Below are 17,717 nucleotides of genomic sequence, written 5' to 3'. Positions count from 1 at the left end.
CAATGCATTCAAATGGTTCTCTCCAAGATTGCCATTCAATATTCCACAAATTGAACATGGATTATGTGTCAGAAGCTGTTCTAGGGACAGGAAATATGATGGCAATTAAGGAAAACTAGAAAGTGTATTGATCTGCAGAGACACACAATAAAGAGGCAAAGAAGATTTTCAGACAACAAACAATACTAATAAGAAAGTAATAAACATCTTGTGATAGAATGCAAGGCACAAACAGGGCAGATCTTGTCTGTTGTGTACAGTGCCATGGTACCACTACCTGACACATAGTGGGTGCTAAACAAACATCTCTTGACTAAAGAGTGACTAACTGTGATTGGGTGGTAAGAGAAAGCCTAAGTACACCAAGATGAGACCTTAATAACAAGAATCTAGGAATATGAACATCTGGGGTCAGAGAATACTAGGCTGAGCAGAAGAAAATGCAGAGGTTCTAAAAAAAAAAAATGAACTTGGTGGGTTTCAGAAACAGAAGAATGGACTTCTTAATTGCAAAATCCATTAACTTCTATGTTTTCCTCTTATTTGACAATTCTATAACTTTTTTTTTTTTGGGGGGGGTGTGCTGGGGATCAAACCCAGGGCCTTGTACTTACAAGGCAAGCACTCTACTGACTGAGCTATCTCCCCAGCCCCGACAATTCTATAACTTTTTAATCATTACTTTCTGCCTGAAGCTCCCACTCTTTAGCCTCCACTCATCACACTCTTGGATCTTCTATAAGAGCTCCCTCAGACCTTTTCACTGGGTAGGCCTCACCCATACCAGCTCTATGATTGTGTCTCCTCTTAATCCTAGGCATTCATCACTCTAAGTCCTAAATGCACTGAGATTAAAAACTAAGCTTATTCACTTCTGTATCTACTGCCACAGTCCAACATTATGTGTGGTATATAATAACTACACAGTGATTATTTATCTCATATCTCATTTTTGCAAGTTTTGAACTCTAGCATGTTTCCTTTTTTATTTTTTAATTATACAAGGAAGACCTGAATATATTCTAGAAAAAAATTCAAATTCTTCATCAAGGCCCCATATCCTCTTACCTACCTTCAACCCCCCAAAACTCCTAATACTCAAACCATTTTTAAGAGGTTGGAATGTGTATACCAGATATTTCTACTTATTTCCATCCATTTATACTCACAGAGAAAACTAGAATTTAAAAAAAATGTTAAGAACATAAAACAACTGTGTACATATTTCCACGTTAACACACAGAGCTCTAAATCGCTTTTTAAAAATAGTCATAACAGCCAGACTCAGTGGCACATGCCTGTAATCCCAGAACCTCAGGAGGCTGAAGAAAGAGGATCGAGAGTTCAAAGACAGCCTCAGGAGCTTAGCAAGACCCTAAGCAACTGAGCAAGACTCTGTCTCTAAATAAAATATAAAAAGAAAAAAAGATTGGGGATGTGGCTCAGTGGTAGAGTACCCCTGGGTTCAATCCCTGATACCAAAAAAATAAAAGAGGCATAGCAGTTCATGGTATATTGTGCCACATTTTGCTTAAATGATACCTTATTCTCTCTTGCCCTCCGGCCTTCTGACATCTGATGTCATGAAAGAAGGTCTCACCAGGCCGGGTGAGACTTCCCCACCGGGGAGGTAGGACCAGAGGGCCGAGCCCAGCACAGAGCTGCCAGGTGAGACTTCTGTACCAGGAAGGCATGCCCAGAGACCTGGGCCCAGACCAGCTGGGCCCCAGCCACAGTCTAGTGCCCCTGCAGTTGACCACCTGTCAATACGTGGAGGTGCCTCTGCCCACTACCAGGGAATATACCCCACCGGGAGGCCACCATGCCTAAAGGGGCAGCATCCTTTTTGGGTCACTGCATTATCAAGTTCCTCCAAGACTTAAGACTACTGAAGACTAGGAGGTGAGTTACTGGAAACCTGCAGGGACACTATAAGTCTACAGGAGGGAAACTGCAATACCTCAGATTTGCACTCCTAGAGGGGAAGATACGTCAACAATATGAGAAAACAAGGGAAGAAAGTGTCCCAAACAAACCTAGATGCTACATCAATAAAATCCAATGACAGCATGGCAGAAGAAATGTCTGAAAGGGAGTTCAGAAAGTACATAATTAAAATGATCAGAGAAGCAAACAATGAGATAAGAGAGCAAATGCAGGCACTGAATGATCACACCAATCAACAGTTAAAAGAGCAAATGCGGGAAGCAAAGAATCATTTCAATAAAGAAGTAGAGATTCTGAAAAAAACAAACAAACAGAAAGGAAGTCTTGAAATGAAGGAAACAATAAAGCAAATTAAACTCCATAGAAAGCATAACCAATAGGATAGAACACCTGGAAGACAGAACCTCAGAAATTGAAGACAAAGTATTTAATCTTGAAAACAAACTTGACCAAACAGAAGATAGTAAGAACTCATGAACAGAATCTCCAAGAATTATGGGATATCATGAAAAGATCAAATTTAAGAATTATTGGGATTGAGGAAGGCACAGAAAAACAAACTAAAGGAATGAACAATCTATTCAATGAAATAATATCAGAAAATTTCCCAAATCTGAAGAATGAAATGGAAAATCAAATACAAGAAGCTTATAGGACACCAAATGTACAAAATTGCAACAGACCCACACCAAGGCACATTATAATGAAAATACCTAACATACAAAATAAAGATAGAATTTTAAAGGCTATGAGAGAAAAAAAGCAATCAACAAGCAATCAACAGATGTATGAAAAAATGTTCAACATCTCTAGGAATAAGAGAAATGCAAATCAAAACTACCATAGGATTTCATCTCACCCCAATTACAATGATGATTATCAAGAATACAAGCAACAATAGGTGTTGGCGAGGATATGGGGAAAAAGGTACACTCAGACATTGCTGGTGGGGATGCAAATTAGTGCAGCCACTTTGGAAAGCAGTGTAGAGATTCCTCAGAAAACTGGGAATGGAACCACCATTTGACCCAGCTATCCCACTTCTTGCCCTATACCCAAAGGATTTAAAATCAGCACAGTACAGTGATACAGCCACGTCAATGTTCATAACTGCTCTATTCACAATAGCTAGATTGTAGAACCAACTAGATGCCCTTCAACTGATGAATGGATAAAGAAACTGTGATATATATACACAATGGAATATTACTTGGCCATAAAGAATAATAAGATTATGGCATTTGCAGGCAAATGGATGAAGTTGGAGAATATCATGCTAAGTGAGATAAGCCATCTCAAAAAACCAAAGGCCAAATGATCTCTCTGATAAGTGGATGATGATACATAATGGGGGGTGGGAGGAAGGCAAGAATGGAGGAAGGATGGATTGTATAAAGGAAAAAGAGGAGTGGGGGGGGTGGGGGAAAGGAAAAATAACAGAATGAGACAAACATCATTATCCTATGTACATGTATGATTACACAAATGGTATGACTCTACTTCATGTACAACCAGAGGAACAAGTTGTACCCCATTTGTTTACAATGAATCAAAATAAATTATTTTAAAAAATGATACCTTATTGACATTTAATTATTTCTAATTTTTTATTTAAATAGTGCTTAATAAACATTCCTATATTGATATTTTTGCATATATGTACAAACAATACTGGTACAATAGACATCAAGGAATAGAATCACTGGGTCAGACAGTATAAGCACAATTACTTGATCAAAAAAAAGCACATTAGAAATTTTGATAAATATTCCCAACCACCTTCCTAAATTGCAGTACTTATCTATACACCCACAAAAAATATGAAATATCCATTTCCCATACCTATTGAAGTCTTGTCCAACAGATGTTATAAAACTTGTTTTATTTCCTATCTTTCATATTAAAAATTGAACACATTTTCATGTTAATATTGGTCACTTACAGTACTTTTTGAACTGCCTGCTCATATTTCTTGCATGTGTCATTGAGCTGCTTCTCTCAATGGAATTGGAGGAGACCCACATATTACAGGAATATTGTTACAGATTCTGCAAACACTATCTGCCAGATTTTCCTTTTTCTTTTAACTTTTAAAAAGATTCTCTCATTAAACACAACTCTTCAATCCTTATGTAAAATAAATCTATCAATACTTTTCTTTGTGGTACTAGGGTTACTGTTTGCCCATTCTTAAGATTTTAGTTACTCTCTCATACTCTTCACACACACACACACACACACACACACACACACACACACATATATAATTTTTTTTTATTTTATATTATTGTTTTGTTTGTATTGGGGATGAACCAGTACAACTTTACCACTGAGGTACATTCCCAGCACTTTTTGAGATGGGGTCTTGCTAAGTAGCTGAGGGTTCTCTAAGGTTGCTGAGGCTGGCCTCAGACTTGGGAATACTCCTGCCTCAACCTCCCAAGTCACTGGGATTACAGGTGTGTGCTACATGTCTAGCTCTTTCCTAACACTTTTACAAGCATTTTGTTCGTAAATTTTTGTACAGGTTTGTTTTCATTTAGCTCTTCAACTTTCTGAAATTATTTTCTGTGAACAATGTGGTAGAATCTCAGTTTTATGTATTCTAAGAAAAGAAGTGAAGGTGTCTATTACACTGTGTTCACATTGTATAGCTTATTAGTAAAGTATTAAACACTCCCAAAGCAAGGACAGCAAATTTTTAAAAAATGATCATTATAGTCTCTTTTTCACACTTTATTAGTGCATTATAGACCTATATGATAGTGGGGTTCATTATGACAGAATCATACTAAAATACAATTTTCTCCACGTCAGTCCCCAGTGCTTCCTCCTTCATCCTGTTCTTCTTGCCCTGTTCTCCTTCCTCTACTCTACTGGTCTTCTTTCTACTTATTGTTTTTTAAAATTCGTGCTTTATATTCATAAAGCTGAAATTCAGTGTTATATACACATATGTACATAGCATAATTTGGTCAGTTTCATTCTATTGTTTCTCCTTTTTCCCACCCCTCTTTCCTACCCCTCTACCCTCTAATCCACTGACCTCCTCTCTATTTTCATGGATTCATCCTGTCCCGCACTCTCCCCTTGTTTTCTCTAGCTTCCACATATGAGAGCAAACATTCAATCCTTGACTTACTGAGTCTGGCTTATTTTGCTTAGCACAATGTTGTCCAGTTCTGTTCATTTACCAGCAAATGCTATAATTTCATTCTTCTTCATGGTTGAATAAAACTCCATTGTGTGTCGATACCACATTTTCCTTAACCATTCATCTGTTGACAGGCACCTGGGCTGGTTCCATAACTTGACTTTTGTGAGTTGCTCTACTATAAACATAATGTGCCTGTATCACCATAGTATGCTGATTACCTGCGGTTGTTGGATAAATACTGAGTGGTTGTACTAACTAGCAGTTCCAGCAAAAATGTATGAGTGCACCTTTTCCCTGACATCCTCACCAGCATTATTTGTATTCTTGATGATTTCCATTCTAACTGGAGCGAGGAAATCTAAATGTAGCCTTTTGTAAATTTTTTGTTGTACATAGACACAATACCATTATTCATGTATTTATATGCAGTGCTGAGAATCGAGCCCATGCTAGACAAGTGCACTACCACTGAGGTACAGCCCCAGCCCTTCAACGTAGTTTTGATTTGCATTTCCCTGATTGCTAGATACAGAACAGTTTTTTTATATTTGTTGGCAATTTTTGTTCTTCTTTTGAGAAGTGTCTGTTTTGCCCATTTATTATTAAGTATTTTGAGTTCTTTATGTATTCTGGACATTAATTCCTTGCCAGAGAAACAGCTAGAGAAGATTTCCCACTCTGTAGGCTCTCTCTTCATGCTTGTTTCCTTTACGATATAGATTTTTATTTTGATGCTGTCCACTTACTAATTCTTGATTTTACTTCTTGAGCTTTAGGGGTGTTGTAAAGAAAGAGACAGTGCCTACACCATTATGTTGGAATGTTGACCATGTTTTCTCCTAGCAATTGCAGTCTCTGATCTGATTCCTAGGTCTTTGATTCACACTGAGTGGTCTTTCATGTAGGGTGAAAAATACAGATCTAGTTTCATTTTTCTACATAGGATATCCAGTTTTCCCAGAACCATTTATTAAAAAGGTTATATTTTCTCCAATATATGTTTTGGCACCTCTGTTGAGTATTAGGTGATACTATCTATGTGTATTTCTCTGTGCTTTCTGTTCTATTCCACTGGTCCTCCTAGATTTTCCTCATTCAAAAGTATATTATTTAATCTCAGATGTCAAAATGATTTACAGGGTGGATCCAAGATGGTGGACTAGAGGCAGGCTGCGTTCCTTGTCACTCCATAACTCAGGTTTCAAGCAGAGGATATCTGTTTCTTGGTGAGACAGTTTTTGCTCCTTATTGACCCCCTGCTGTTTACCCTATTTGTCACTGCAATCACCTGCAGCCTGCCAGCATATCGACTATTTTTTGAGTACAGATTGCTCACTGACTGGCTCTTGCCTGTCCATCGCCTGCCTTTCACCTACCCATCACCCACCATCTGAGATTCACCTCCTGATGGTCTGACAGCAACCAGTAGACTGACCGCAGACTGCCAGTGAGCACCAGCTACCTGCTGTTGCCTGGCAATTCACTGTCACAGAACCTGCAGGTTTAGTTACACGTGGCTGCTGCCATTTTGAGACAACAGCCAGGACCTGTAGGACCCCTGGCTGGTCTGACTGAGCCCCATCTCCAGGACCCCTCAACCCAACCAACCACTTCCTTCCTTCGGGGCCCTCAGACCAACTGACTGCTCCCTGCCACCAAGACCCCCAGACCAAATGCACCCTACCACCAGGACCCCCAGACCAACTGACTGCACCCTGCTTCCGGGATCCCACAACAAGACCAACCACACCCCAACTCCAGGACCTCTGCCCAACCAACCACACCCCGCCTCCAGGACCTCCAGCCGACCACGCCCACACGAGCTGCAGCTCCCCATTTGCCAACACATTTGGAAGCCACAGCAGCTATCTTGGATAATCCTGGAAGCTGTATCTCCCATCTTTAGGTAGGGCAAATCTCATCCTAAGACGCCTGCTGGAGACTGGAAGCTCATTGTCAGGTACGTCTCATGCATCAGGCTACTGAAGACTGGGAGGTTTGAATACTATATGACTGTTATAGTGTAGATTTTTTTTTCTCCTTATTAAAAAATTTTAAGTTTTTTTTTTCTTTACTTTTCTCACTCTTTTTTCCTTTTGTTTACCTGATCCCTCAGAGTCTCTTTCTCCCTTTTCACATGCTTCTTTTGATTACACTCTCACTCTTTCTATGATCTAGAACTTCTATATACTCTTTTCTTGTCCTATTAACAGCTACGTTCTACACCCCTCCCCATCCTCTCTGTCCTCCATTAGAAACTACAGAACTTATTGCAAATCTATTTGTTATACTGAAGATAATAACTGAACTCACTCTGTTTATTATGACAATATTGTTAATGTCCTCATAGGGGCTATTTGGCTTAGGGTTGCATATTGTCTGTACTGGGCACTGCTAGTATTGATCTCCCCCTCAAAGAAAAGGTTTTGGAAATCTATAGGGTCACTATAAACCTATAGGGGGGAAACAGCAATACCCCACATCTGTACTGCTAGTGGGGAAGATACATGAACAACATGAAAAAACAAGGAAAGAAAATGATCCAAACAAATCTAGATTCTATATTAATAGAATCCAGTGACAATATGGTAGAAGAAATGTCAGAAAAGGACTTCAGATTATACATAATTAACATGAATCATGAAGTAAAGGACGAGATAAGAGAGCAAATGCAGGCAATGAATGATCACACCAATAAGCAGTTGAAAGAGCAAATGCAGGAAGCAAAAGATCATTTCAACAAAGAGAGATTCTCAAAAAACCCAAATTCTTGAAACGAAGGGAACAATAAACCAAATAAAAAACTCAATGGAAAGCATTACCAACAGACTAGACCCCTTGGAAGAAGAAACTCAGACACTGAATACAAAATAGTTCATCTTGAAAATAAAGTGGCCCAAACAGAGAAGATGGTAATAAATCATGAACGGAACCTCCAAGAACTATGGGACATCATGAAAAAAAAAAAAAAAACAAATTTAAGAATTATTGGGATTGAGGAAGGCACAGAAAAACAAACCAAAGGAATGAACAACCTATTCAATGAAATAATATCAGAAAATTTCCCAAATCTGAAGAATGATACAGAAAATCAAATACAAGAGGCTTACAGAACACCGAATGCACAAATCAAACAGATCCACACCAAGGCACATTATAATGAAAATGCCTAACATACAAAATAAAGATAGGATTTTGAAGGCTGCAAGAAAAAAGCATCAGATTACATATAGGGGGAAACCAATAGGGATATCAGCAGATTTCTCACCCCAGGCTCTAAAAGCTAGAAGGGCCTGGAACAACATATTTCAAGCTCTGAAAGAACATGGCTGCCAACCAAGAATACTAGACCCAGCAAAACTAACCTTCGGATTTGAAGACGAAATAAAATCCTTCCATGATAAACAAAAGCTAAAAGAATTTACAAATAGAAAGTTTGCACTACAGAATATTCACAACAAAATATTCCATGAGGAGTAAATGAAAAACAATAATGTAGGTCAGCAAAGGGAGGAATGACCTTAAAGGAAATACCATTCAAAGGAGAAACCAAGTGAAGTTAAAAATCAAAAATAAGCCCAAAAGATTGGGAATACAAATCATATCTCAAAAATAACCCTGAATGTTAATGGCCTAAACTCATCAATCAAAAGACATAGACTGACAGGATGGATTAAAAAGAAAGACTCAACAATATGCTGCCTTCAAGAGACTCATCTCTTGATCATTTCTCATAGAAAAAGACATCCACAGACTAAAGGTGAAAGGATGGGAAAAAACCTACCAAGCACACGGACTCAGTAAAAAGCAGGGGTTTCCATCCTTATTTCAGGTAAAGTAGACTTCAAGCCAAAGTTAGTCAGAAGGGATAAAGAAGGACATTTCATACTGCTTAAGGGAAGCATAAATCAGGAAGACATAACAATTGTAAATATTTATGCCCCAAACGATGGTGCATCCATGTATATCAAACAAATCCTTTTCAATGGCAGGAATCAAATAGACCACAACAAAATAATTCTGGGTGACTTTAACACACCACTGTCACCAGATCTTCCAAACAAAAACTAAACAAAGAAACCACAGAACTCAATAACACAATCAATAACTTACACTTAACAGACATATATAAAATATTCCATCCATCAATAAGTGAATTCACTTTCTTCTCAGCAGCACATGGAACCTTCTCAAAAATAAACCATGTTATGCCACAAAGCAGCCCTTAGTAAATGCAAAAAAATAGAGATACTGCCTTGTGTTCTATCAGATCATAATGAAATGAAAATAGAAATCAATGACAAAATAAAAACCATAAATTACTCCAATACCTGGAGACTAAATAATATGCTATTGAATGAAGTATGAATAACAGAAAACATCAGGGAGGAGATAAAAAAATTCTTAGAGGTAAATGAGAATGACAATACAATATATCAAAATCTCTGGGACACTGTGAAAGCAGTACTAAGAGGAAAATTCATTTCATGGAGCACATTCAAGAAAAGAATAAAAAATCAACAACTAAATGACCTAACATAGCTCAAAGCCCTAGGGAAAAAGAAAACCAGAACAACACCAAAAGTAGTAGAAGACAGGAAATAATTAAAATCAGAGCTGAAATCAATGAAATTGAAACAAAAGAAACAATTCAAAAAATTGACAAAACAAAAAGTTGGTTCTTTGAAAAAGTAAACAAAATAGAAAAACCTTTAGCCACACTAACAAAGAAAAGGAGAGAGAAAACTCAAATTATTAAAATTCGTGATGAAAACAGAAATATCATGACAGACACCACTGAAATACATAATATAATGAGAAGATACTTTGAAAATCTATATTCCAACAAAATAGAAAATAACAAAGACATCGACAAATTTCTAGAGACATATGCTCCTCCCAAACTGAACCAGGAGGACATACACAATTTAAACAGATCAATATCAAGCAATGAAGTAGAAAAAGCCTACCAACCAAGAAAAGCCCAGGACCAGTTAGATTCTCAGCCGAGTTCTACAAGACCTTCAAAGAACTCATTCCAATAGTTCTCAGAGTATTCCAGGAAATAGAAAAGGAGGGAACCCTACCAAACTCATTATATGAAGTTAATATCACCCTCATACCCAATCCAGACAAAGACACATCAAGGAAAGAAAATTTAAGACCAATATACTTGATGAATATAGACACAAAAATTCTTAACAAAATCCTGGGAAACCACATCCAAAAACATATTAAGAAGATAGTGCACCACGATCAAGTGGGGTTCATCTCAGGAATGCAAGGTTGGTTCAACATCTGTAAATCAATAAGCATAATCCATCATATCAATAGGCTTAAGGATAAAAATCATGTTTATTTCAATTGATGCAGAAAAAGTATTCGACAAAATACAACACCCCTTCATGCTCAAAACACTAGAAAAAATAGGGATAGTAGGAACATGCCTCAACATTGTAAAGGCTATCTATGCTAAGCCCATGGCCAACATCATTCTTAATGAAAAAAAATTCTAAGCATTCCCTTTAAAAACTTGAACAAATCAGGGATGCCCTCTTTCACCACTTCTATTCAACATCATCCTTGAAATACTCGCCAGAGCAATTAGACATACTAAAGAAATTAAAGGGATACGAATAGGAAAAGAAGAATTCAAGTTATCACTACTTGCTGATGACATGATTCTCTATTTAGAGGATCCAAAAAACTCCACCAGAAAATTCCTAGACCTGATAAATGAATTCAGCAAAATAGCAGATATAAAATCAACATGCATAAATCTAAAGCATTTTTATACCTAAGCAAAGAAACATCTGAAAGGGAAATGAGGACAACTCTGTTCGCATAGTCTTTAAAAATAAAATAAATACTTGGAAATCAATCTAACCAAAGAGGTAAAAGATCTCTACAAAGAAAACTACAGAACATTAAAGAAAGAAATTGAAGACGACCTTAGAATATGGAAAGATCTCCCAAGTTGTTGGATAGGCAGAATTAATATTATCAAAATGGCCATACTTCCAAAGGCACTATACAGATTAAATGTAATTCCAATTAAAATCCCTCTGACATTTCTCATAGAAACAGAAAAAGCAATCATGAAATTCATCTGGAAGAAAAAAAGACCCAGAATAGCCAAAGCAATCCTGGGCAGGAAGAGTGATACAAGAGGTATCACTATACCACACCTTAAACTCTACTATAGAGCAATAGTAACAAAAATGGCATAGTATTGGCACCAAAATAGACAGGTAGACCAATGGTACAGGATAGAAGACACGGAGACATACCCACATAAGTACAGTTATCTCATACAAGACAAAGGTGCTAAAAACTTACAATGGAGGAGAGAAAGTCTGTTCAACAAACGGTGCTGGGAAAACTGGAAATCCATATGCAGTAAAAAAAAAAAAAAAAACACCCCTATCTCTCACCCTGTACAAAACTCAACTCAAAATGGATCAAACATCTAGGAATTAGGCCCAAGACCCCTCACCAAATAGAAGAAAAAGTAGGCCTGAATCTGAATCATGTTGGCTTAGGACCAGACTTCCTTAACAAGACCCCCATAGCACAAGAAATAAAAGCAAGAATCAATAAATGGGATAAATTCAAACTAAAAAGTTGTTTCTCAGCACAGGAAACAACCAATAATGTGAAAAGAGAGCCTACAGAGTGGGAGAAAATCTTTTCCACACATACTTCAGACAGAGCACAGATCTCCAAATTTTATAAAGAACTTAAAAAACTTACACCCAAAATACAAAAAATCCAGTTAGTAAATGGGCTAAGGAAATGGGCAGACACTTCACAGAAGATATATAGGTAATCAACAAATATATGAAAAAGTGCTCATCCTCCCTAGTAATTAGAGAAAAGCAAATTAAAACCACCCTAAGATTTCATCTAACTCCAATTGGAATGGCTATTATCAAGAACGCAAGCAATAATAAGTGTTGGCATGGACGTGAGGAAAAAAGCACACTCAAACATTGCTGGTGGAGTTGCAAATTGGTGTAGCCACTCTGGAAAGCAGTGTGGAGATTCCTCAGAAAACTTGGAATGGAACCACCATTTGACCCAGCTATCCCACTCTTCAGTTTATACCCAAAGGACTTAAAATCAGCATACTACAGTGATGCAGCCACATCCCTATTCATAGTAACTCAATTCACAATAGCTAGATTGTGGAACCAACCTAGATGCCCTTCAATAGATGAATGGATAAAGAAACTATGGTATATATATATATATATATATATATATATATATATATATATACACACAATGAAATATTACTCAGTCATAAAGAATAATAAAATTATGGCATTTGATGGTAAATGGATGAAGTTGGAGAATATCATGTAAGTGAAACAGGCCAATCCCAAAAAACCAAAGGCCAAATGTTCTCTCTTATAAGTGCATGACAATATATAATGGGGGTGGGTGGCGGTGGGGAAGAGAAGAATGAAGGAACTTTGGATGGTATAGAGGAAAATGGGGTGGAAGGGGGAGGGGACAGAAAGATAGCAGAACGAAACAGACAGTATTACCCTATGTATATGTATGATTACATGAATGGTGTGAATCTACATTGTGTACAGCCAAAGAAATGAAAAGTTGTACTCCATTTGTGTACAATGAATCAATGCAGTCTGTCACAAGCATGAGGCCTTGGGTTAAATCCCCAGCACTGCAAAAAAAAAGAAAAAAAATGCAGTCTGTAAAAATAAAAAAGATTTTAATTAAGAAAAAAGAAACCAACCCTGCTGACACCTTGATCTTAGACCTCTATCCTCCCAAAATGAGAAAATTGATTTTTTTGTTTCAATTACTATACTCAGTCTTTGATATTTTAGTATGGCAGCCCTAGCAATAGAACACAATTTACTCTGGAAATATACTAAAAACCATTCAATTGTACACCTTAAATGCTTGAAGCTATGACATGCAAATAATATCTCAATAAAATTATTTTTATAAGAAAAACAAAATGATTTACATTTTTATCTTACTGTTGATTTCTAATTTCATTCCATTATGATCTGATAAGATTCAAGGAATTATCTCTATTTTTTTGTACTTGCTAAGACTTGCTTTGTGCCCTAAGATATGATTTATTTTATAGAAAGTTATATTTGCCACTGAGAAGAAAGTAAATTCAGTTGTTGATGGATGAAATATTCTTTAGATGTCTGTTAGGTCCATTTCATTAACAGTACATTTTAGTCCTGAAGAGTCTTTACTTGATAAATGTCTGGATGACTTATCTAATGATGAGAAAGGTGTGTTGAAATCACCTAGTATTATTGTATTGTGATGTACTTGATTCTTTGTATCGAAAAGACATAAACACATAAAAAGATATGTTTTATGTATGTTGGCACAACAGCATTTGGGACATAAATACTCCAATCATTATATCTTCTTGTTGATGATTCCCCTCACCTTTATGAAGAGACTTTATCTCTTCTAATTTTGGCTTGAAGTCTTCTATGTCTGATATAACAGGTGCTACCCCTGCTTGCTTTCAGTCTTCATATATATAGTATATATATTTCCATCCTTTCACATTCAGCCTGTGGAAGTGCTAGCTCCAAACAAGCACCCTCTACAGGCTTCACTGGAGCTAAAGTTAAGATGGGCCAACTCGTATCTACTCCCATCATGGTGATGGCTAAAACCCTGGTGAGTTGCACTAGTGAGTACAAGGGCTTCTGGGCTAGGATCTCTTGCCACAGAGAGCCTGCACCCACAGGACCCACAGTTGAAGACAGCTACCAAGTGCTTTGATAGCATCTCTCCATAGAAAGGTTCATAATGGTGGGCAAACTGAAGTTCCATACCAGTAACAGGAACAGAGCCCCAGTAATACACATCAGCCAGGGTGGAAGCTTCTGCATCACAAACCACCCACAGAGAACCAGCAATCATAGGCTTCACACTTGCAGACAGATACCAACCCCTCTGATACTTTAATGAAGTCCCTGAGGACAGTGGCAGGCACCCAGTATTCCACAACACTCAGTGTGACTATATTCTATGCCCCGTATCCAACAGAAATAGCATAGCATTCTCTGAGTATGCAGGTTCAGGTCCCTGAGCTAACAAACAAGTACTGGTTGGCAGATAATGCAGAGCAATCAGGGAAGTCTCTCCTGTGTACCAGCACAGGTGTACCAGGTGGATCCACAGCTCTAAGTTCCAAAGTCGCCTTTAACTCATTCTCATTCAGGCACTCGAACCCCAGAAAGCAATTTCTGAGGTTAAGCCAAAGAAGTCAATGGAGAACCTCACACATGCAAAACAGCAGTATACTCCAGAGAGAGGCTGAGAGAAGAGCACCCCAGACACTAGACACCAACCTGTGGATCCAGATACAAGTCCACCGATCGCTGGCTGGTACATTCCAGAGAGGAAGTAGCCCTTTCAGCCCAGCAGGCCACCCAGGACCACATCAAACAGACTAAAATACCTCTACCTTAAACAATCACAACACACACTCCAAAATATTTAGTGTAGCTCACACTGGATTTGACAGCACTGAATAGAAGGAGCTTTCAGCACTGAATAGAAGGAGGGCACACAAGACTACACCCTGTAACAGAAAATAATGGATTTGCTAAGTCACAGGATATCAGGGACCATTTCCTCTAACCTTAACAGAAAGCTAGGGGTCCTCCAAGAATTGTATTAGAGATGAGCTAGTGTGATAAACATCTCACACTCAGAGAAACACAGGTGAATTTAAAGAGTAGTTGGTATCTTCTAAGGTCCCAAATTCTGATGAAATCCAAAGAGGAAGACTCAATAATTAATTTCTCAACTTCAGCATGCATAATTTTATATAGCTCTAATGTCAATTTTGATCTTAAATATATTGCTTTTCATTTTGCATTGATTAACATTCCTCTATTACATGTGATTGCATCCTCAACCCACTAGATTATATGTCTTCTAATGTTTTAAAGCATTAACTGGAATCATTCTCGCTTTCTTTTCATAACTCAGGTTTATACTTGCTCTTCATAGTCTCTCTTTTCTCTATTGTATTACCTACACTTGCGTTAATTCCCTCCCCCCATCACCACCTTTTTCTTCTCTTACTTGGTTTTTTATTATTCTTTTCTTTCTTTTCTTTTATCTTTCCTTTTCCCAATTTTTTCTCCTCCCCTTTATAGCTCCTATATAATATAATACAAATTTTACTATAATAACTCATTTCAACCTATTCTAGAATATTACTACAATTTCATTCCATATCAGAAAACTGTGTAAAACATTGTCAATAGTTTTTTTTTGTTTCCTGAGGTCTAATAGTACATGGCTGTGCTCTGAAAAGATTGTAGTTAATAGGGTTTAGCATCTTCACTCAAAGTGGTACTGATACTGGGAACAGCAGAGGATATACATTGACTGCAAGTATTAATACCTGGTTATTCGTCCAGCCTGGGGCACTTAAGAAAAAGAAGTTCACTACATAGTCCTTGGCATAAAAGTAGAAGAGATAATCATCCCAGCAGATCAGTACACATAAAAACAATATGAGAAAGCAAGGGAACAAACCACCTCAAATAGTCCACAACTCTTTAACTAACAACACATTGAGGAAATATCAGAGAAAGAATATACAAAGTTCATAGTTAAAATATTCAGTGAGTTAAAAGAAAATGTAAGGAATCAATTTAAAAAATAGAGGAAGTGAAAGATAATTTCAATAAAGAGATGAAGATTATGAAAAAGAACCCAACAGAAATCTTGGAAATGAAAGACTTAAAAAGTAAAATTAAAAATTCAGTTGAAAGCATTACCAATAGACTAGACCTCAGAGAGAACATATTCTCAGGCCTTGAAGACAAAGAATATAATCTTGGAAATAAAGTCAATAAAAAAGAAAAGATGTTAAGAGACCACGACTAGAATATTCAAGAAATCTGAGATAACATAAAGAAAACAAATCTATCACTGGCATAGATGAAAATCCCAAAATATAGAACTAAAGGAATGCACAACCTTTTCAATCAAATGATACCAGAAAATTTCCCAAACCCTAGGAATAAGATGGAAATCCAAATACAAGAAGCATTTAGAATTTCAAATAGACAGGATCAGAAAAGATCTTCTCCAACATACATAATAATCAAAATGCCTATGATGGAGAATAAGGATAAAATTTTAAAAGCTGCAAGAGAAAAATAGCAGGTCACATTTAGAGATAAGCCAATTAGGATATCAACTCCTTTCTCATCCCAGACCCTAAAAGACAGGAGGGCTTGGAATATTTACCAAGCCCTGAAAGAAAATGGGTGCCAATCAAGATTACTAAACAAAACCCTCCTTCAGAATTCAAGATGAAATCAGAACTTTCCATGACAACCAAAAATTAAAAGAATTCATAACCACTAAAGTTGCACTACAAAACATACTCAATGAAATACTGTATTTAATACTGAGTAATAGATGATTATGAATTTGGAGTTCTAATACTTCTGATGTATAACTTTCACTAGAAACAATAAAAGGTCTGCTACAAATTAGGTGACATGAGGATGGGATTCAAATATTTTTTTATTTTACTGGCAATTTTAAAGCACAAAAAGTTAAAGTCAATGTCTATATACAGAAATCGTTGGTAACATACCCTAAACTTCTTGCCACCATCTTTAGAAAGTGAAAGATTCAGAGACTTTACCAAAGCCAAATTGTCTTCTTTAGTGAGTTTTTTAATGAGGGCCTCTGTAATATATCTAACTCCTACTTTTGAATCAGCTCCTGAAATTACAAACAAGATTATTATCAGTAGAGGGAGATATGCATATTCCAAAAACTAATCATAATTTTGACACTATGTAAGAAAAAAATTTTAAGCCAGGCAAAAGTTTAAAAAATACCTTAATAGTGTTTTAACTTATAGAATTTTTGTAATAAATAGCAAGTACACTGTAGAAATATTAGATGTGTGCCAAGCTTTGGGCTAACAGTTAACATTTTACAAATTTAATTTGTACAACAAACTTTTGAGATACACATTTTCAGAAATTTTATTTGCTCAAAATCTCACAACTAATAAGCTGCAAATCTGGAACTTGAACAAAGGAGTTAAATTCAAAACTTATAATATTATCCATATGCAGCATCAAGTTTGTTTCAAAGTAATATTTTCAAGTCAGTGTTTAAAAATAAACTGATACTATTTGTTTTTAAAATGCCAAAGTTCAGAAACTAAACTCTCAAAATCCTATTTTCTTCCTTTTTAATAGTGAGAAACTCTAAATTTGTTGCTCTTTTAAATGCAGAGTATCACAGCATACAGAATGAAGATTCAGTACCAACCTGATGAATAATAGCACATTTTGTTTTATGGTCATCCTGATTAATGTAGTAAAAAATTGTTAAAATCATATTACATTTTCTGAAAGTAGCTATGAAAAGGAAATTGTTTTGTGGCTCTTTACAAGTCAGAAAAAAATAATCCTGATTCAGATCTAGGCTATGGGCCAAGGGATCCCTATAATGACTTATATGTTAATATCAAATTAATTTTAGTTCAAAACATTGATTTTTTTCTTTAATTTGATTTGTTCTAGGAATAAAAATGACTAATATCCTAGAA

General features: G+C 36.5%; 1 protein-coding gene across 7 annotated transcripts in view; it reads right to left on the bottom strand.

The window, feature by feature from the left end:
* CNTRL (centriolin) overlaps window positions 1–17,717 on the bottom strand; it is a 99,379-nt gene that overhangs the window by 72,653 nt on the left and 9,009 nt on the right. For all 7 annotated transcript variants that reach the window (XM_079113657.1, XM_079113661.1, XM_079113660.1 and 4 more), the window contains exon 3: window positions 16,746–16,876. In XM_079113657.1, coding sequence (XP_078969783.1) covers window positions 16,746–16,876 — 131 coding nt within the window. The remainder of the gene's footprint in view (window positions 1–16,745; window positions 16,877–17,717) is intronic.

Source organism: Sciurus vulgaris, assembly GCF_902686455.1.
Source record: "Sciurus vulgaris genome assembly, chromosome: 15".
Lineage (NCBI taxonomy): Eukaryota > Metazoa > Chordata > Mammalia > Rodentia > Sciuridae > Sciurus > Sciurus vulgaris.
The sequence above is the reverse complement of the archived record's forward strand: the minus strand, read 5'-3'. Positions and strand labels throughout refer to the sequence as shown.